The sequence below is a fragment of the Capra hircus genome, chromosome 21 (assembly GCF_001704415.2).
Source record: "Capra hircus breed San Clemente chromosome 21, ASM170441v1, whole genome shotgun sequence".
Classification (NCBI taxonomy): domain Eukaryota; kingdom Metazoa; phylum Chordata; class Mammalia; order Artiodactyla; family Bovidae; genus Capra; species Capra hircus.
In genome coordinates, this window is record NC_030828.1 from 54687121 (window position 1) to 54710383 (window position 23263).

The window sequence follows — 23263 nt, forward strand, 5'->3', positions numbered from 1 at the left end:
TTCCCGATCTAATCACACCATCAACCTTTTCCTCTCGTCTACCCCAGCATCTTCATTCACCAGCGTTATTACCAGAACCTGCACCATCTCCAGAAATCTCACCCCTCTCCACTCACCATCTCCTATAATTTATCTCCTACTCTAGCCAGATCTGAATCAGCATCATCTGCCAAGGTCACTGAACTAAAGCATGTGTTGGGAGCCCAGAACTTAAGTCAACTCCTCGTGAACATAGCAAGCGAGCAGGGGCAAGACCAGCCCAGTGGGCTGGGACTCCAGGTGGCTTCTCAGTTGGAAAAGAGACCCAAAGAGCAGCAGCGACCTACACCTGCTTTTGCAACTGTTTAGTGTTAGGTAAAGACGACCAGGACCCTGAAAAGAGTGTCTAACAGGCTTTTTAATGGCGAAGCAATCCCGGGTGGGGTTCCCGGACCCGAACGAGGCAGGTCGAGGAAGTCCACGCCCAGACCGTGTTGTGGGTGGCTTTTATATGCTCGTTGGAGGGATGGTCAGGCTAGATGGACGGGGGTTCGGATAGGTCGCGGGCTGACAGGTCCTTCTACGTGGCTGGGGTGGGGCGGCTTTAGCTGGCAAAGTGTGCTGTCATTGGTCCCCGAGATCTGGGAGGCGCCTTCCGTTAGAGACCTCCCCCCCGCCCACCCCTGGTGGGGGAGAGAAAGGGCGGCCCATCATGACCCCCCGGGGTCCGACCTTACATTTAGAAGTTCAGGCCTTGTTCTTATAATGACTTGGGTCCAGGCTCCAAGTTGGCCTGTTAAGATCTTTTTAATGTATTTGCTTATTCTTTTTCCTATGTGTCCTTCTTCCTAAATACACAGGCCACAGTAAGACAGAGTAGCAACCATCTTCTTTCCTGGATTTATCCTCCAAATAGCACAGTGCCTGCCACAAAAGTTGCTCTAAATAAATATTTACTGAAGGAAGGATCTTCTCTCATAAACCTGTGTCCTATTTATATTCTCCCAGTAAATGGTACCAGGAGAAGGCAATGGCACCCTACTCCAGTGCTCTTGCCTGGAAAATCCCATGGACGGCGGAGCCTGGAAAGCTGCGGTCCATGGGGTTGCTGAGGGTTGGACACGACTGAGTAACTTCACTTTCATGCATTGGAGAAGGAAATGGCAACCCACTCCAGTGTTCTTGCCTGGAGAATCCTACAGACAGGGGAGCCTGGTGGGCTGTCGTCTACGGGGTCGCAGAGTCGGACACGACTGAAGTGACTTAGCAGTAGCAGTAGCAGTAAATGGTACCACCATCTATCTGGCTTCCCTAATGGTTCAGTGGGTGAAGAATCTGCCTACAATGCAGGAGACAGAGGAGACGTGGGTTCGATCCCTGGTCAGGCAGGTTCCTGGAAGCGGAAATGGCAACCCACTCCTGTATTCTTGCCAAAAAAATCCCACGGACAGAGGAGCCTGGTGGGCTACAGTCCAAATGGCTGCAAAGAGTAGGACGTGACTGAGCAACTGAGCACACATCTATCTGCCCTAGCAGAAAGCCCAGGCATCATATATGGTCCCTCCCTCTGCCATAATCCCTGCGGTCAGGAATTCAGCAGCCCATCAATTTCACCTTCTGTATGTTCTTTATGTATTTTACATCTGCTTCACTCCTCTCAATCCCTGCTGCTACTGCCCAAATTCGACACTCGCTGCCTCTGGTCTGAACTTTGCCTCTAACCTCTCCTGTTCCAATCAACTGTTCCACTGCTCCAATCAGACCTTCCCAGGATGCAAATCTGAGTATATCATTCCTTTCCCCCAAATTTTTTAAAGGCTCTCCATCACATAAAAGATAAAAATCTTAAAAAAAAAAAAAATCAAAGATAAAAATCGAAACTCTGGTATACAACCATGGTATACAAAGCCTTGTGCTCTGGACCCTGAGCAACCTTAAGAGCATCCTCTCTCCTCAGTCCCCACCCTTTTGTTCTCGCTGCATCCTGAATACTCATTAAGCACGCCACGGAGTCTACAACACGGGCAAGCGTCTTCACTCTGCCTGCAGCATCCTCCGCCCCTGCCCCTTCTCTGCCCCACTCCTGAGCACACATCTGCTGTGAGGCCTCTCAGCCGCCTTCAGGTCCACTCACAGGCTCTACGCCCTCTTTCTAACACAGCTTTCCCACCTCTCTACTGCAGCGACCACAGTTCTGGATTGCTTGCACGCCAAGTGTAAGCTCCTAAGAGAATAGGGACCCTGTCTTTTAATCTTCATAGTAGTGCTAGGAACACAGCAACAGAGAAGTTGCTGGTAAATAAATGAATAAAAGATGATAATCAAAGGCTACAAGAGATGAGGGTAAGTTCCCAGAATCCTCTGACCTCGACCTGTCCACCTTCACATCTTTAGCCTGGCTACCAACTGGACTGTTCCCACCTGTGTTCTCTTTACTTTCTGCCTCTATGCCTTTGCCCGCCAAGGCTTCTTTTTAAATGGAATGTCCTTTTCCCTGAATCTCTCAATATCTAAAACCTTCAATGTTGAACTAAATTACTTTCTGGTCCTTACCCAAAGGATTTGTCAAAATTCCCTTCAAATGAGTTTCTTCCTCTTCTCAACTCCTACACAGACCTTCTTTTTGACACACGCCCCTTTCACTCTTAAGAGACTGCACATTGCAGCAGTCAGGAAGGCAGGCTCTGGAATCACTGCCGGGAATAAATGCCACTTCCTCTGTTCATTAGCTATATAGCATTAAGCAAGTGAGTTTAACTTGCTATGCCTCAGTTTCTTGAATGTAAAATGAGAATAATATCTACTTCATACCTTAGTTGTGAGAATTAAATTAAGGTAAATCACTTAAAAGTCCTTAGAATAGTGCCAGGCATATAGCCAGTGACCAATAAATGTTCAGTTCAGTTAGTTCAGTCACTCAGTCGTGTCCGATTCTTTGTGACCCCATGGACTGCAGCATACCAGGCCTCCCTGTCCATCACCAACTGCAATAAATGTTAGCTGCTATTATTATTTTATTTAATTACAGCAGTGTTTCCCAAACTATGTAACACAGGGATATAACAAACATTACTGTAAAAAGTGTTCAATGGTCAAGTAAGTTTGGGAAGTTCTAGGTTACACAATAAAATAAGTATCTTTACTGTAAGACTTCTTAAGGTCTTTAATGTAATATGCATTGTGAATTCCCACAATGGGGGAAGGGATGGTTACAGTTCTTGGTGTTTTCTCAAACTTAATATTTACGACCATGGAATTTTTTTCCCTCTCAGAATATCTAACAAGCCTACTGTTTCCAGATATATACTTTAAAAAGCCTCATAAATGAAATAATGAAGTAATATGTGTAACACTTAAAACAGCACCTGGCACAGACTTCAGAGTAGACTACAACAGCTACAAAACCTTGTCATGAAAGCAAACTGTTTTTCTGTAAAGCTGCTAAGTTAGTAATTTCTCCAAAATGGTAATAACATTGAAAACAATTTTGTAAACATAAAATTGAAGGTAGTGTTCCAGTTCAAGATGGTGGAGTAGAGGAACATGCACTCATCTCCTGCAAGAGCACCAAAATCACAACTAGCTGTTGAACAACCATAGACAGGAGGACGCTGGAACCCACCAGAAAAAGATACCCCATGTCCAAAGACAACGAAGAAGCCGCAAAGAGACGGTAGGAGGGGCACACTCACTAAAAAATCAAACCTCATACCCACCGGGTAGGTGACCCACAGACTGCAGAATGGTAATACCAGAGAAGTTCTCCCACTGTTGTGAAATTTCTGAACCCCACGTCAGGCTTCCCAGCCTGGGGATCCAACAAAGGGACTGAGAATCCCCAGGGAATCTGACCTTGAAGGCCAGTGGCACTTGATTATAAAGACTTCCACAGGACTGGAGGAAACAGACACTCCAGCCTTAGAGAGCACAAACAAACCCTTCTGTGCATCAAGGCTCAGAGCAAAGGAGCAGTGAGCCCACAGGAAACTGAACCAAAGCTACCTGTTAGTGTGGTAGGGTCTCCTGTGGAGGTGTGGGTCAGCAGGGGCTCACCACAGGGACAGGGGGGACTGGCAGCAGCTGTCTGGGAAGGTCCCCTTTGGTATAAACCCTCTTGGAGGTCGCCATTAATCCTACTACCATAGAGCCCAAGGCTGGGTCACCTCAGGCCAAACACCTATCAAGGACTCAACCCCACCCATCAGCAGATAACTGGATTAAAGCTTTACTGAGCAAGGCACTGCCCACCAGAGCAAGACCCAAGTGTTTCCATCACCAGTCCCTCCCATCAGGAAGCTTACACAAGCCTCTTAGCCTCCTCCGTCAGAGGACAGACAGAAAGGCAAGAATAACCACAATCACACAGTGAGTAAAACAAAACCACATTACAGAAAGTTAATCAGCATGAAAAAGCAGAAAGTTATGTCCCAGATGAAGGGACAAGATAAAACCCCAGAAAAACAAATAAATGAAGTGGAGATAGGCAAGGCTCCAGAAAAAGAACTCAGAATAATGATAGTGAATATGATTCAGGATCTCAGAAAAAGAATGGAGGCAAAGCTTGAAGAGATGCAAAAAACATTTACCAAAGACCTAGAAAGAAACAAAGTGAAGTCGCTCAGTCGTGTCCGACTCTTTGCGACCCCACGGACTGCAGCCCACCAGGCTCCTCCGTCCATGGGATTTTCCAGGCAAGAGTACTGGAGTGGGTTGCCATTTCCTTCTCCAGGGGATCTTCCTGACCCAGGGATCGAACCTGGGTCTCCCACATTGTAGACAGAGACGCTTTACCATCTGAGCCACCGGGGAAGCCTAAAGACCTAGAAGAACTAAAGAAAAAACAAACAGATGAATAATACACCAGAAGGAATCGACAGCAGAATAACTAAGGCAGAAGAACAGATAAATGATCTGGAGGACAGAAAGGTGGGAATCACTGCCACAGAACAGAATACAGAAAAAGGAATGAAAAGAAATGAAGACAGCCTAAGAGACCTCTGGGACAACATTAAATGCACCAATATTCTCATTATACAGATCCCAGAAGGAGAAGAGAGAGAAAGGATCAGAGGAAAATATTTGAAGAAATAATAGCTGAAAACTTCCCAAACATGGAAAAGGAAACAAACAAACCAAGTCCAAGAAGCAGACTCCCAGGCAGGATAAACCCAAGGAGGAACACACTGAGACACACAGTAATCAAACTGACAAAAATTAAAGACAGATAAATATTAAAAGCAACAATAGAAAAATGACAATATACAAGGGAACTCCCACCAGGCTATCAGCTGGTTTCTCAACAGAAACTCTACAAGCCAGAAGGGAAAGGCATGATATATTTAAAGTGATGAAGGGGAAAAACCTACAACCAAGACGACTCCACCCAGCAAGACTCTCTTTCAGATTTGATGGAGAAATCAAAAGCTTTCCAGACAAGCAAAGTTAAGAAAATCCAGCACCACCAAACCAGCTTTATAACAAATGCTAAAGGAATTTCTCTAGGCAAGAAACACAGAAGAAGGAAAAGACCTACAGAAAATAAACCCCAAACAATTAAGAAAATGGTAATAGGATCATACATATTGATAATTACCTTAATTGTAAATGGATTAAATGCAACAACCAAAGACACAGACTGGCTGAGCAGATGAAAACATGTGCCTGTATGCATTTCCACTTACTTACACATCACTCTGCTTGACCTCCCCCCCAAACTGTATGTAATTATTTTATATTTACAGTTACTCATGTTCCCATTGGAGAAGGCAATGACAACCCACTCCATTACTCTTGCCTGGAAAATCCCATGGACAGAGGAGCCTGGTAGGCTGCATGGTCCATGGGGTCACGAAGAGTCAGACATGACTGAGAGACTTAACTCTCACTTTTCACTTTCCTGCATTGGAGAAGGAAATGACAACCCACTCCAGTGTTCTTGCCTGGAGAATCTCAGGGACAAGGGAGCCTGGTGAGCTGCCGTCTATGGAGTCGCACAGAGTCGGACACGACTGAAGCGACTTAGCAGCAGCCATGTTACCATTATGGCTTTCAACTGTAATTATATTTTATTTTTTATAATTATCTTTTGATTATGAAAAATGATAAACATCTTTTACTACTGTGATTATGTAACTATTACTCATCTAATACCACTGTATCATGATTGGTCAACAGAAAAATTATGTAATTCTGTATCACCTAAACTACCATTTAATAGAAAAACCTATAATCACTTTTTAAGATCCATATGCATATCAGAATTACCTTGAACTATTTTGAAAACTACAAATATCCAGGTATTGCTTTTTTTTTTTTTTTTGCCAGAGGTCCAGATATGTTTCTAATGGGCAGCCACATTTAAAAATGACTGGACTATATGAGGATCTTTTATCTAGTTTGTTTCACTTTTTCTGTTTCATATTTCGTGCTCTTATTTCATCCAGTTTATGTTTTCCAATTTCTCCATCTCCATTTTTTGATGTTCTTTCTCAAGCCTTTATCAAGCACAGCAGAAAAGCTTTTGTATACATATATGTAATATATATATTTTATAAAACGTATGAATTTTTGCCTAACTAAAAACTTTATGACATTTTGATTCCACCTGTTTGATTTAGCATGACTAGAATGCTAGATTTCTAATTTTAAAAAACAGATATACAACAAGCAACAAAGGTTTACTTTATAGCACAGGGAACCTAGTCAATATCTTGCAATAACCTATAACGGAAAATAATTTCAAAAATGACAAATGTGTATAAGTGAATCACACACACAAAAAAGAATTCTACTTTCTGAAATTTAGTAATGTTTATCTTGTCAATTTTTCTAAATGTCCTATGGACATCTAAATAACAATGCATGAGATACAAAATTTTAAATATATTTCTGTAGGACATGCTTAATATAAATTATATTTAAATTATTGACATCAAAGATGCTCTTATTTTTTCTGCATATGTCTATGATTATGTATTTTTTCTTTTCCCTTATATTTCTTCTGATATTTGCTTTATGTATCTTTCTTTCTTATTAAAAGTGTCTAATGGTTTATGATGTCTATCTTCTTTGTGAAACTGTACCTTTTATCATTAAAAATATTCATCTTTGTTTCATTTAAAATAAATTTTTTAAAAATTGAAGGTAAACCAGCATTTTAAAAGAAATATTTCTGTCATCTGGTGTATAATAAAGAATATAAGACAATTTCTCAAACTAAAATTAAATACTTTCTGACATGAGGGCCATAATGGCCCATTAATGAACAGCAGCAATAATATGTTCCACTTAAACTATTTACCAGTTTAATTCTCCCAGAGCGCAATCGCCTATATGGCCAGCTGCCAGAATTAAAAAAGTGCTTGACTAAGGAATAAAATAGCTATGTCTCTTGTCAATTAGTAAAATGGTTCCTGCAGGAACTTCCCCAGTGTTTCAGGGGTTAAGAATCCACCTGCCAGTGCAGGGGACCCGGGTTCCAACCCTGATCCTGGAGGATCCCACATGCTACAGAGCAACAAAGCCTGCAAGCCACAACTGAGACCGCACTGTAGAGCCCTAAGCTGCAACTGCTAAAGCCCACATGCCCTAGGGCCCATGCTCTGCAGTAAGAGAAACCGCAACATCTAAGAGTAGCCTCCACATGCCACAACCAGAGAAAGCCCACGAGCAGCAACAAAGGCCCCGTGCATCACATAAATGAACACTGAAAACGTAAAATATAATATTTTATCAGCGTATGCACCAAGATATTAACATATGTGGGCTTCCCTGGTAGCTTAGTGGTAAAAAAATCCACCTGCCAACACAGATGGGTTCGATCCCTGGATCAAGAAGACCCCCTGGGGAAGGAAATTTCAACCCACTCCAATATTCTTGCCTGGGAAATTTCATGGATAGAGGAGCCTGGCGGGCTACAGTCCATGGGGTTGCACAAGAGTCAGACATAAGTAAGCGATTAAATAAGAACATTAACATATGTACCGGATATCAACATATGTACCAAGAAAAAAAGTGCCAGATCTTTAATTCTAGAAAATCTAACCTCAGCCACTGTTGGAGAAGGCAATGGCACCCCACTCCAGTACTCTTGCCTGGAAAATCCCATGGACGAAGGAGCCTGGTGGGCTGCAGTCCATGGGGTCACTAAGAGTCGACACGACTGAGCGACTTCACTTTGACTTTTCACTTTCATGCATTGGAGAAGGAAATGGCAACCCACTCCAGTGTTCTTGCCTGGAGAATCCCAGGGATGGGGGAGCCTGGTGGGCTGCCGTCTCTGGGGTCCCACAGAGTCGGACACGACTGAAGTGACTTAGCAGCAGCAGCCACTGTTAGATCTAAACAAAGTAGCATACAACACTGTCCACTGTACCAGTCAATAAACATCAATATTCCACTGACACTGGGAATGAGTTCATAGTGAATCCTACTAAAAAATAAAGGTACACTTCCTACTATAGGCTCATAACCACACATGGATGGAGACCAAGATCAATGAGTAAAAAATGATAACATGTGAGAAAACAGTAAGAAACAATGAGAAAATACATGCTGCTAAGCTGGAGATTCTAAACTTCATTAGTTTCCAAGAATTAAAAATAACACATAAAATCTTTATACCTGACAGACTCACCACTGTTCTGGGACTGGTTAAATAACTGACCAAAGGTCAGACAGCAAACCCATGGTTGGGAAAAACAGAACTCTAACCCAGTTCTTAAATCTTTCTCACAGGAGGAGGAAGGAAAACGAAGCGTTAGCAGCTAGCTGCATAGGGAAGAGGGATGGAGGCGGAAAACCAGGGTAATTTTTCTACGGAAAGAAATCTGCCACATAGACCCCAGTATGTATTACCTCAGTTACTTTTCTTTCTACTTCTGTCCCGTCCACATAATACACATCTGTGATGACACGAGTGACAAGCGTGCGGACCTCACGGATCGTTCTCATATGGCGATGCAAGACGTGGCCGTGCGGGGGCTGAGGCATATCAAACTCTTCCTCTCCCTACAACAGAAAACAGAGAGCACAGGCATGAGCCTCCCTGCAAACTGGCAGACTCACAAGTCAACTTCTTCACGGTGAGCACTGTTCAGAGGTTCCATGAATCTCGAGTGATGGAATTTTCCAGCTGCTGTTTCTATTCACTTATGGGTAACACTAGAGATGGGCCAGCTGTCTAGTGAGAGGAGTTTTTATCAGTTTCACCTAAAAACCTATTTCAGTCTAAATCAAAATCATAACATCTAGCACTTATATCTAGGATTTTTAAGTGAAATGTTGATCCCCTAAAAGCACATTAGAGATTATAATTCTTCTGATTCTGTTGCTGACTTATCAATCAGCATAAAATTTACACTTGCAAGAGGTCTTCAGATAAAAGGAAGGCATTTTTTAGAACTTTATATAAAACAGAATAAGATCTGAAAATCTCAGTGCAGTCTGTTTTTCTTGCATTCGTAAGTGAAAACTATGGTATATTTATTCCTGGAGCAAGACACATTGATTTCTCCCAGAATTAAATATGAAATAGTTAATGTATTTCAAATAATAGACTGTAACTAAAGAGTTGAGCTAGTGTCCAGAAATAGAGGACATTAGCAAATTAGGATTTTGTATCTAGCTGTATCATAAAGAATAGTCAGTTACATAGTTTAAATCAGACCCTACATTTTTATGACAACTATTACATACATGTTTTCTCATAACATCTGTATCATATTTATCCACATCCACAACCCCACCCCTTCTGCCCCACAGCTCTATAACTGTGAAAGGAAACGCATGCTTTTTTCTCCCACCTGATTTCCCCTACAGTAGACAGATACTACTTTCTGCAATCAGTGTCAAGGTCAGTGACAGTGTCAAGCATCTTTCAGAAGAGTTATATGTATCACCGCAATAATGGTGAGCCTGGTTTTTCATTACAGTGTGGCAATATTTACCTAAAGTAATTTACCTGAAGAATTCCCAGCCCAACTTCATGTTAGGGTGAAATATCTACGAAAATTATGTGAATAAATACAAATAAAGTGCATGGAAACTTATTCAACCAATTCCTTACAATAACTCTGTCTATGCAAACAACTCTGGTTAATGAATGGTCAAGGTACTCGTCTGTCACACACCAGTTACCAGGGTGCCCCTGCCTAAGAACCACAGCAGCCTGGACCTGCTAGCTGCACACACGGTGATCAGATCCTCAGTCACAGAAGTCTAAAAGCTTTTGGTGTGCTTTACGTATATCCTTAAAATGCAGCCAAAAGCCTCCCTGTAGTCTTCCATTACAACAGCCAGGTAAATGATCACAAAAAAAATACCTAAATAAACATCTCTGATAGAGTAAGAAAGAAGAGAAGGGAAAGAAGGCAGATAAAAACAAAGTTAGGCTTACTCTCTTCAAGCAGTATTCTGAAAGGAGGTTTCTGTAAAGATACGTAACTTGAGGATCTTGTTATAATTAAGGGAAGATAAAATGAAAATAAAGCCACACTTTCACTTCACAGAAAACCTGGCTCCAGGCCCACCTGACACACAAATGGAAATTTATGGAATGTCAAAGGTAGGCTGCCTATGCTTTTTCTCTGAGCCTGACCTGAGTCCTACCCAGACTGCAGGAGATAAAAAAGCACCAACATTCAGAAGATGTCCATAGAGCCTTATCATTTTCTAATCACTCTTCAAAAGATGGCATACCAATCCCAATTTCTGTTACAGTACCCATCATTTATATTTTTTTTATTGTGGTAAAATATACTTAACATAAAAATTACTGACTTTAACCACTTTTAAATAGACAGTTGGTAGCATTATGTACATTCACACTCTCATAAACATCACTGTACTCACTTCTCTATAGCTCTTTTCATCTTTCCCAACTGAAACTCTGTGCCCGTTCACTCTTTACTCTTTTGAGCACTTTTCTTTCCTTGGCAGGAGGAACTAGCTTTTAAATGTGCTATTTCACTCTGCATGACATAGCAGTAGTGCAGCGTAAGTGATGGCTGTGTTGCTAACAGCTGCAGTAGTGGCATTTAAAACAATAATCAATAGGTCGCAACAGCAGCCAGTATATACTGAGCATTTACTGTGTGTCACACCCAGCACTAAGGGCTTTGCAAACTTCATCTCATTCAACTTTCAAGACATCTAGATGACGTCTGACTCCAAAGCCTGGGCCTTAACTAACATTCTGGCTCACTCACTGGCTCCTCATCGTCACGACACAGGAGCAGGAATTATTTCCCTAGTTGACAGAGGGAGAATATGAGGGAGTAAAGCAAGACACAATCTAGTGGCATTCAAGTGACTGCTGTCTTTAAGATACAAGTTTTAACCCTTGTTATAAAGGCAGAGAAACCAAATTATTATGTGGCAGAATACAAGCACTTTAAGAGTAAAATAAACAGCTGCAAAATAGGGTCTGATGTGCTACAGCTCCTATATCCAAAAGGCTGTTATTTTGAATCTGTATGAATTGATAAGGTCCTAGGTCTCAGAGAGTGTTAGTATAAAAGGCTAATATAAACAGAATTTTTGGAGAGGCATGGATAAACAGAACAAGACTACACAAGCTATGATTAAAAAATAGAAAAGCAACATAGCATAATGAAAAGAATACCGATTCTGAAGTCAGATATGCTGAGTTCAAATTCCAGTTCTGCCACCTACTGATGGCAAAATCTTGGGCAAGTTACTTAACCTCTCTTCAGCTTGGTTTCTTTACCTGTGAAATGGGAATAACAATACCAACCTCATGGGTTGTCTTGAGCACAGTGCTGATATACTGTAGGTGTTCAATAAATAGGAACTATATTATTTTTATAAAACAAACAACCTGGACCATTCAAATGAGAGGTACATCACTAGGTAAAGCTTTCCTAGGCAGATTTCAAGTGATGATGCTTTACTGAAAAGGCAATTTAACCACGGTTACTAATGAAATTTTATGAACTTCCTCTTGTTAGCATGTACATTTACCCCCTCAATTTTCACTAGTTCCTACACATCCCTACTCTATTTCTAAAAACCTGGTCTTCCAGCCTCACATTCATCAGCCCCAAAACTCTTCTTCCCACTGTATCTACTCTCGGCCTCTTTCTGCAGTCCCTGGTTACCTGGGAACTCTCCCTGTTACTGCTGTTTCCAATGCTGTGATACACTATCCTTCACACTTCTACTCCTGCTGGGAACCATAGTGAAGTCAACTTGCGGGAGAAGCAATTGGCTCTGATGGTTATAAAGGAGAATGAAAAATGGCGGCAGAAGACTGAATGCAGAAAAGCACCACAGGACCCAAACCGCACTCCTGGCTTTCTCATCCAGTGACGACCTACTGGACAAACTTAGCACCGAAGACTGTAGAAACAGCCTTTCGCTATAGCTATTCAGGATTTCCACCACCCTGTCTCTTATCCTGGATAAACTGTTTTTGTCTTTTAACCACTGGTCTGTATAAAACGGTCAAGAATTACTGTTAAGTAGAAGCAGCACAACTTAAATCCTCTGGGAATCCAGAAAGGTGAAAACAGGGCCCCTGAGGTACCCTACGTGCTCGCTCACCTGGCTATGGAGCGACTCTGTATCATCCCCAGGAGCACTGACTGCTCTCTCACCAGTCCCCTTCTCAGTCTGAACTGTGGCATCTTGTCTTCCAGAGTTCTGGTCCACTGTACTGGTCCCTTGTTCACACACATTCTGTACAGTCTGAGTTGCTGCTGAAACAGTTTCTGGGACCCACAAGGAATGTTCTATGGTCTGGATCCCTACGTTATTTTGGCTGGGCCTTTCAATCAAGGCCTTACTAGGTTTCTCCTGACTGGTACTCCACTCTCCTTTCTGGCCTTCTGGCATATCTATCTCCATTGCTTCCCCTTGAGGACTGGATGGCTCCTGTGTGGCCATCTGCTGGGAGGTAGGAGCAGCAGGCTCTTTGACAGGACTACTGGGCTTCATGGGCTGTTGACTCTGCCTGGTCCCTTGGTCACCTTCGAACTTTCCCTTCTCCTCATCGTCTTGAGTACTCGGAAAATGGAGCAAGCTTCCCCTGCGAATGAAGCACATAAAGAAACCATGTTAAAAAAAAAAAAAAAAACACAAAAAAACCTATCAAGTAAGTATGTGTGTGTCAAGTGGGAAATCATAATTTGATGATCTGAGAAATGTGGGGAAGGGTGAAAATAAGGTGACTAGGTATATCACCTTACAAGATTTCTCATCATAATTTCCTTCCTGTGAAAAAATAATGGTACACAGGATTAGTCCACTACGACAGTAGAATAGCCACAAAACTTCTCCTCTCCATTAGCTATGAACTCTGAAACCTGACAGGAAAATAAGGTCAACAAAAGATGTAAACCATTATTGAAGCCATAGACAATGACGGCAATTTAGGGATCTACTTTAAAAGAGATCACCTAGGTCGAGACGTCTCATTTGGCTTTATTAATGGTTCTAACATTCCTTTAATGACTCCCAGCATTCTAGATACTGTTCATTACCCTCTTGACTAATAATTTTAGGAAAAGAAACCCAATTTTTGAAGGAAAGAGTTGTACGTGAGATTCTAGTTTTGCTAGCTATATGGGCAGTATCTACAACAAACCATTTCAGAATGATTTGGTTCTTCAGAGTATTCCTTTTCATTAATCTTCCCATTTGGCTATCAGTGATTTATTTATGTGTCCCACAAGCATTTGATAAATGTCTCCTACAAACCAGATACCATGAAGCCCTGAGGTGTAAAGTAAGTGCTTAATAAATTCACTTTCAACAAAAGAATGTTCTTGCAATCAGTTAATTGCAAAAATCTACTTACAGACTAAATAAACTAATTATATTTAATGTAACTGTGTTCATGTAGAAAATGTACATGTCTTTTTAATAAATCCTAAGTTCAGACTCTATGACATAAATAACAGCAAGAACCTCTATGATCGACCTCCTAGAGTAATGGAAATGAAAACAAAAATAAATAAGTGGGGCCTAATTAAACTTAAAAGCTTTTGCACAGCAAAGAAAACTATAAACAAGGTAAAAAGACAACCTTCAGAATGGGAAAAAATAATAGTAAATGAAACAACTGACAAAGGATTTACAAAATATATAAGCAACTCATACAACTCATATCAGAAAACCAAACAACCCAATCAAAAAGTAGGAAAAAGACCCAAGCAGACATTTCTCCAAAGAAGACATACAGATGGCTAATGAACACCTGAAAAGATGCTCAACATTACTCATTACTAGAGAAATGCAAATCAAAACTACAATGAGATATCACCTCACACCAGTCAGAATGGCCAACATCAAAAAATCTACAAACAATATATGCTGGAGAGGATGTGGAGAAATGGGAACCCTCTTTTGCACTGTTGGTGGGAAAGATATAGCCACTATGGAGAACAGTGTGGAGATTCCTTAGAAAATTAGGAATAAAACTACCATATGGACCCAGCAGTCCCTCTAAGGCATACACCCTGAGGAAGCCAAAACTAAAAAAGAAACGTGTACCCCAATGTTCACTGCAGCACTATCTACAATAGCTAGAACATGGAAGCAACCTAGATGCCCAAAGACAGATGAATGGCTAAAGAGGCTGTGGTACATACGTACAATAGAATATTACTCAGCCATAAAAAGGAACACATTTGAGTCAGTTCTAATGAGGTCGATGAACCTAGAGCCTATTATACAGAGTGAATTAAGTTAGAAAGAGAAAAATAAATATTGTATATTAACGCATATACATGGAATCCAGAACGGTGGTACTGATGAAATTATTTGCAGGGCAGCAATGGAGATGCAGACATAGAGAACAGACTTATGGACACGGGGTGCAGGGAGGGAGGAGAGGATGGGATGTACAGAGACAGCAACATGGAAACTTTCGTTACCACATGTAAAATAGATAGCCAGTGGAATTTGCTGTATGACTCAGGGAACTCAAATTGGGGCTCTGTGACAACCTAGAGGGGTGGGGTGGGGAGGCAGGTGGAAGGGACGGGACATATGTATACCTATGGCTGATTCAAGTTGATGTTAGGCAGAAACTAACACAATTCTGTAAAGCAGTTATCCTTCAATTAAAACATAAATTTAAAATCAAAAAATAATAAATCATAAGTCCAGTGAGTTACTGTACCATGAAAAACTACATACTGATGTATTTTTAGATTGCATTCAATATACAGTAACCACAGGCTTCCCTGGTGGCTCAGTGGTAAAGAATCCCCCTGCCAATGCAGGGGACACAGTTTCTATTCCTGGTCCAGAAAGATCCCACATGCCATGCAGCAACTAAACCCATGAGCCCCATGCTCCGCAACTAGAGAAGCCACTGCAGTAAGAAGCCCACACGTAAGAGCAGCCCCTGCTGACTGCACCTAGAGAAAGCCCGTGAGCAGCAACAAGGACCATACGCGCACACACACACGCACACGTGTGAGCACATACACCAGATTAAGGGCTTTCCTCGTGGCTCAGACAATAAGAACCTGCTTGCAATGCAGGAGACCTGGGTTCAGTCTTTGGGTTGGGAAGATCCACTGCCAGCACAAAGACAAAAAGAATCCATTCTGAACTAATCATGGAAAGACATCTGGAATGTTTCAGGCTGCCATGTCTGACAAAGCATAAACTGAGATATACCCAGAAGATAAATTCAGGGTGACAAACAGTCTAGAAACTATGTATCTTGCTGCTCTAAGTGTTTGGCCACAGAAAGACAGAGCTAGCCATTTGGAAAGAAAAAGCTGTCTCCAACTTGGGAGGCGCTCTCACCCTAAGAAGCTGAACAGACCTGGGCAGACAGAAAAAGGAAGTATGAAGAGTTCTTTAGTGCTTGCTCTGCATCTTGGAGAAGGGAAAAGGAGACATTTCTGAAGTTTCTATCTTGTATAGCACAGCTTACCACAACAGGAGACTAAAGCACAGTTTACAAGAGAGTTCTGGCCAAAGAGAGCCTGGTATATTCAATGCAAATGGTTAAGAGCTTGGGTCCTATCTGTCAGGAACCTCAACTCAATGAGGATATAGGTAAGAGGAAAGAACAGGTAAGAGTAAAATCACCAGAAGACTAATGAGGAACACCAACCTGGTTTATAAGTGATCATACATACAAATTACTTAGCAGAGTACTAGATACACAGCAGATGCTCCATCAGTATTACTTGCATAAGACAAAGCATGGACTGAATACACATTTGAATCTTTAAGAATCTAACGTATCAACACCTAAGCAATAATAAAAGTGAGACAAAAGCTAGAAGGGACAGGATTTGATTTACCATTTTAAGAATTGTTCCCACCCTTAAACAAGCCTAGACATTTTACCTCAGTTCAGTTCAGTTCACTCACTCAGTCACGTCTGACTCTTTGCAACCCCATGAACCACAGCACACCAGGCTTCCCTGTCCATCACCAACTCCCGGAGTCCACCCAAACCCATGTCCATTGAGTTGGTGATGCCATCCAACCATCTCATCCTCTGTCATCCCCTTCTCCTCCTGCCTTCAATCTTTCCCAGCATTTGGCATCAGGTGACCAAAGTATTGGAGTTTCAGCTTCAACAACAGTCCTAACAATGAACACCCAGGACTGATCTCCTTTAGGATGGACTGGTTGGATCTCCTTGCAGTCCAAGGGACTCTCCAACACCACAGTTCAAAAGCATCAATTCTTTGGCGCTCAGCTTTCTTTATAGCCCAACTCTCACATCCATACAAGACTACTGGAAAAACCATTTACCTCATAAACTATTTAGGGCATAACTTCTGAATGGAATTTCAGTTTTAAAACAAAATTTCATTTTATTTTTTACTTTTTAATTCCTAATTTGACAAATAACAGGCTGCCTTTTCCCCCAAAACTGTTTTCAGAACAATTCCTATCTCTCTAAAGACCAAAGGTATCTCATTGCAACAGCAGCAACATTCAGCAAGTTCCAGTCAAATATCAGAATTTTGCTACTTCTCTTTCTCCTGTTAGCATCAAATAAAGGATATGCAAATCACACTTTGCTCCAAGAAACATCTATCACAAAGATGTGTACATTAAATCTCTCACAAAGCAATAAAGAAGGAAATTTTAGCACCAGAAAAGAGACAGACAAAAGAAATTCAATAATTTTAAGAAGGACCATACTTCCCTTTCTTCATTAGTTTAGGCTACACAATTCTACTCTGGTCACTATACGTTAGGTTTAGAAACTCATGCCAAAAAAAGCAAATATTAGCAGAAAAAGCCTGGGTAAAATTAATCCAAAGTGAAATGTGGAAGAATAAACCTCCATATTTAATAAATGTCTAACCACTCTGTTCTGAGCGTAGGTAGGTCTGTCTGAGGGGGAACTGGAATCAACATCACCGGAATTCTCAGGCCCTTCTTCCATTAAGGTTAAACAAAAATCACCAGCATCCTAGTCTATTATAAACCATCTGATAAAATAGGAAGGCAATACAATGCAATCAATAAATTTCCTAATTGCTTGGCCAAGACCACACTACTTTTGAAAACATACAAGGTGGTACTTCACCTAACAGGTTTCCTGATACAACAAAGGATGTGGTCTGGACTACCTGATTCCCAAGAATACCAACAAGTTCACATGCTATCATCAGAATGTTTAGTAAAAGCACTGATGTGCTTCTGTTAAATATTTCTACCAATAAGGAACACAGAAATTATCTTGCAGGGTATTAGGACTCGAGTGCCAAGAGTCTAGGTTCAATCCCTGGTTGGAGAACTGAGACCCCTCGGCAAGTTAAGACAGCCAAAAAAAAAAATTATGTTGCAAATAACACTATTAAGAATATACCTGATGACAAAACATTATTCTATTCCCTAATTACAAATTACTGAATTCTAGAGATATAAGATTCCTAATGAAGATATAAACTTATTCCACTGCCATTACTTATTTCTCCTACACTAATATAAGAATCACATATTCCAAACAAGATACTTTTCTAATACAGAGGAAATACTTTGTAACTCAAAAAATTTTTCCAAACTTCACAGTTGTTCTAAGAGATAACGGAGTAAAGAAATTACTGGAAAACTTAACCTGCATCAAGTCTGATAAATTTTAAATTTAAGCTGTCAAACATCTCATTTTGCTGTATGGGAAACTAATGGAAAATAAAAATTCTGTTAAAAGTAAACATGTCCAAAACTAAGCAAAAGAGAATAATCTTAGAAATTCAGGATGATATATTTTTATAAGTTATGAAGACTGAATCATTTTAAATTGATAGAACTGGCAGAGAAAGACAAAAATCTATAAAATATTTAATAAAACTTCTCATGACATCTCATTTATAAATCTACCTAGAATATGTCACAGTCCCTCAAATAAAACAGTAAGCTCAAGCTCACAAAACAGTAACAGTATATTCTAGATTTTGTTACCAATCATTTTGTGAATCCATATAGCCCAAAAGATGCTATGAAAATAATGCTCGCCTGATGGGTGCAGAGGAAGAATTCTGACTTCGAGCCTCATCCTCTTGCCCAGCTTCACAGACACAGCTAAACACAGACATGGTCTTCTGGGAACTAAGAAATAAATTAAAGCAATACACTGTTAATTGTGAAAGGAAAAGTACCTCTGAAAATTATCCTTTTAGGTACAGAGAGGATAACATTCTTTCTCTGAATATGAAAAATCGGAATACCAAATATTTGATGACATTAGGAATCAATGCCAATTTTAAAAGCATGGTAATAGCTATGAAAGTGAAGTCACTCAGTCGTGTCCAACCCTTTGCGACCCCACGGACCCCAGGCTCCTCCGTCCATGGGATTTTCTAGGCAAGAGTACTGAAGTGGATTGCCATTTCCTTCTCCAAGGAACTTCCCAACCCAGGTCTCCCACATTGTAGACAGACACTTTACTGTCTGAGCCACCAGGGAAGTCAATAGTACTGTGGTTAAGTTGAAATTAAAGAATTCTTATCTTTTAGAGATAGCACTGAAATATTTAAAGATAAAAATGATACAATACTAGAATTAGCTTTAAAAAAATTGAGTGGAGTAGAGAGTGTGGGCAGCATTTATAAATGAATCAAGACTAGCTGTAAGTTGGTAATTTTTGACCCTGGGTGATGAATACATGGCAGTTCACAATACTATTCTCTTTACTTTTGTATATTCATGAAATCTTCAATAATGAAATGTATGAGAGAGACAAGACGGAAGCAAGTAATCTGAACAGTGTCCAGCTACAGACAACACTTAAAAACAGTGGTACTGCTTCACCTAAACACAGAGAGAGCATTTAAACTACTCTAACAGGGTCCATCACCAACTCGGACATGAGTTTGAGCAAGCTCTGGGAGTTGGTGATGGACAGGGAAGCTTGGCGTGCTACAGTCCATGGGGTCGCAAAGAGTCGGACACAACTGAATGATTGAACTGAACTGAACAGCGCTTACTTTAAACGATTACCTATGGTGAACCCAATGGTAAAGTCAAAGATTCTTGAAATCTGGATTCTCCTATATAAAATTTGTTTCACAACAGTATCAGTGAATCTCATTCTGTGATCCTCCAATCCAACCCTCTGCTTCAGGTTTTTCCCTATTTTTCTATCCCTACATTCCATCCAAAGGGTCCAGAAAGTTTCAGCAGCATATACTGTTCCCTCTTAACAAGTACATGTACAAAGTGATAACAGGTTGTGCTGGATTTTAACAATTTTGTTTAAACCGAAAGATCAAGTATAAACTCCATTTTCTCCAACACAACATTAAAGAGTTTTCAACTAATAAGGAATCAAAGGTACTTATCTTTCAAATTAAATATGTAAAAAAAGAGAAAATAATTAACTTCTCTAGACATAGCTTGACACAAATCAAAGGATTTAGATGGATCACTTACAACTGAGGATCAAATTTAGTCCAAAGACAACTTAGTCAACAACAATTTTAGATGACCCACCAAGCAGGAAATTTTATTTTTAAAAATTCAGATTTCTCTTTAAAAATTTTAAAGATTTCGCAACAGTAAGTCTGCATGGTAATGACTGGCTGGAAATGAATACTGGCTACCCTCCTTTAAAACGAGACACACGATCAGTTGGCCATCGTCGTCAACATTTCACACTCTTGCACCTAGACTGCTTTACTTATTTATAGCACCTGTCTAGACTGATTTAAGAATCCTCACCTATACTTCAACAACCACTGCTAGTATTTTCATACTGGATGACTCACACAAGAAACCAATGAACAATTCTATTCTCATGGCCACCAGATGGCAAAGCTTACCACCAGAGCCTCAGGATGGGGTCATATTCAAACTATGACAGCATTCGTGACAAAGCAAAAACAACAGGACTGTAGCTAATTTGGCAGCAGAAGAGAATACGGCCTGAGGCTAGGGCTGGCAAGCGCAGACCTCAGGAAGAATAAGGTCCATGGCTACCTCTGTTAACTTCCGTTTCCTCACCAAAGAAAAAAGGCACTCTCACATCAATGAAAGGAAGAAAGGGAAACACCATTAAATATCTTAGTTCTAAATACAGCAAAAGCTTTATTAAAGTATTAATAAGAAAGCCGACGGTTAGATTCAACACACTGCTACACGGTTTCTGCTCAAGTTTCATTTCAAATTTTTTTCCTTTCTTGATGAATTATCCTCCCCTTATTACCAGTGGCTTTGTATATTAAACTCCTCTAAATAGCAACCAGCTCTGGTTACCTGGCAACAGCCTCAGCAACAGCAGTAGATCCATTTTTCCTTTCACCAGTTGCTGGCTCTGAATAAAAACAAAAGAAAGGAAAGAGAAACAGAACTCAGTATCACACCTTAAGACCTCTTAAAAACCTGCTCAGCCCCAATGATACTCTAAAATAATGCTTGAATTTCTGAAGCTATTGAAGGCCTCTTTTCACCATGACATTTTTAAAAATGTAAAAATAAAACCCTGATCTACTAGTATTTGCAACAAATAATAAAAAAGGAAATAAGAATAAAAAGTGAACATGAAAAGATTTATCATTTAATGACATGTCCTTCTCACTTCCACCGATTTTCTTTCAAACTCCCTACAGAAGACTATTCAGTTTCTCCAGAAATACAATATAATGAATTACTAAGAAAATTTAAAAGTGAAAGTGAAATTTCTGAATTTCAATTCACCTCTTCTCATACAAGTAAAAAAATCATGTAGTAAAAAAAAATTCTATTTAAAAATTTCAAAACAAATTTAAAGAAACTTCTGAGAAAGTTTATAAATGTGAAACTAACACAACATTGTAATTCATCTCTATTTCAATAAAATGTTTTTTAAAAGAAAAAACTTTAGTAATTATGCAGGAAAATTGCACAAATTTTAAATAGTGTTACGAGAACCCACACACAGAAGATACTCAAATTCTTTCCAAAGAGCTTTTGGGACAGATATTTGAAAAATAAAACACATTTTCAAGAAAGAACCGGTAGTAAAAAATTAAAGGTCATACTGAAAAGAATTCCATATTCTCAAAGCAATGCCACAGGATTAAAATGTGTTCATTTACCATTAATTCTAGCCTTAGAAAAAATGAAAAATACTTTAAAACATTTCTAAAACATTCATAACCCAATGTAATTTGAACAGTTCATCAAGGAGGCAGCTGAAGCTTGGTGGTCAGAGGCCTGGCTCTGAAACAGAGAAACCTGGCTGAGGCCCCGGCTCCAGCACTTAAAGGTCCAAGCTGGGGATAAACTTCATCTTGAGTCAGTTTCCTCATCTATAAAATAAAGACAAAATAGAACCAACCCAGGGACTCCCTAGGCGTCTAGTGGTTAAGACTGCACTTCCACTGCTGTGGACTGGGGTTCAACCCATGGTCTGGAAACTAAGATCCCACAAGCTACATGACCAACCCTCATAGGTTTGTTGTGAGGACAAAATGGGGAAAACTATTAGTATGGTGCCCGATTATCAGGAAAGGTAGTAAAATTTAGTAATACGGTCATCTTTTAACATTTAGCTCCATTTAAGGTCTTCCCAATTTTAACTTCAAATCTAAAGATTCAAAGCTATCGTGTACTCTCTTGCTAAGAGAAGATGACAATAATGATGAAAATATGTTATACTTTATTTCTACTGAGGTTCTAAATTTTCAAATCAATAACCACTGAGAAGCAGAACTGACCAGACTTCTGGCTCTTGGAACTACTTTGAATTCAGGCTGCTTCATTTACTAGCTGTGTGACTCTCGGGAACATGCTCAACCTTTCTGTGCTTCAGTTTCCTTACCTATAAAACGAGGATAACAACTGGATCTACTTTACAGGTTTTGTTATCAGATTTAATGAGTTTTACATGTATGGCATATATATGTGGCATATAGTAAGAACTCAAAATACATAGCTGAAATTTCTTTTCTTCAATCTCATAGAATCAGAGTTCTTATCAGCTCCACCCACTCTATCTGCAGTCTTTGAAAACTCCCCTTTCATCCCTCTTTCTCAAGAATCTCATTTTTAACCCATTTCCCCTTTGGAGATTTCCTTTTAATCTCTAAACCTCCTTAGGTATCCCTCAGCCTGGGGAAAAAAAAAAAAAAAACTTCAGTTCTATATTCCCCTCTAACCTGTTATTTTCTCTTCCTTTCTTACCTAAACTTCTCAAAAGTAGAATACATTTGCTGCCTCTTCTCCCCTTTACTCCCCAGTTACCATCAGTACAGGTCCCACCCAAACCACTGTACTGAAATAGTTCTTTCTAGAGTCACCCAATGGATCCTAACTGCCAAGTCTAATGTACATTTCCAGATACATCTTTCTAGACCTCACTTCTGCATGTGACATTTTCTTTTAACTCTCCTCCTCACAGGCTTCCATGGCTTTATACTCTCCTAGCCCTCTTATCTCGGAGAAGGCAATGGCACCCCACTCCAGTACTCTTGCCTGGAAAATCCCATGGACGGAGGAGCCTGGTAGGCTGCAGTCCATGGGGTCGCTAAGAGTCAGATACGACTGAGCGACTTCACTTTCACTTTTCACTTTTCTGCATTGGAGAAGGAAATGGCAACCCACTCCAGTGTTCTTGCCTGGAGAATCCCAGGGACGGGAGAGCCTGGTGGGCTGCCATCTATGGGGTCGCACAGAGTCGGACTGAAGCAACTTAGCAGCTTAGCAGCAGCCTTCTTATCTAGGAATATTCCTAAGGAATATTCTCCTTATCTAGAGGAATATTCCTTTACAATCTCCTTGATAAAACTTTTTCCTCTCCTAACTCCATTAAACCCCGTTTACAAACTTACTAGTGGACGAATTACAAGCTTCAAAG

General features: G+C 40.3%; 1 protein-coding gene across 2 annotated transcripts in view; it reads right to left on the reverse strand.

Moving 5' to 3' along the window:
- TP53BP1 (tumor protein p53 binding protein 1) overlaps positions 1-23263 on the reverse strand; it is a 70064-nt gene that overhangs the window by 14333 nt on the left and 32468 nt on the right. For both annotated transcript variants that reach the window (XM_018065954.1, XM_018065953.1), the window contains 4 exons: positions 20683-20740; positions 18445-18537; positions 12544-13027; positions 8836-8988 (listed from right to left, as the gene is read on the reverse strand). In XM_018065954.1, the coding sequence (XP_017921443.1) occupies positions 8836-8988; positions 12544-13027; positions 18445-18537; positions 20683-20740 (788 nt within the window). The remainder of the gene's footprint in view (positions 1-8835; positions 8989-12543; positions 13028-18444; positions 18538-20682; positions 20741-23263) is intronic.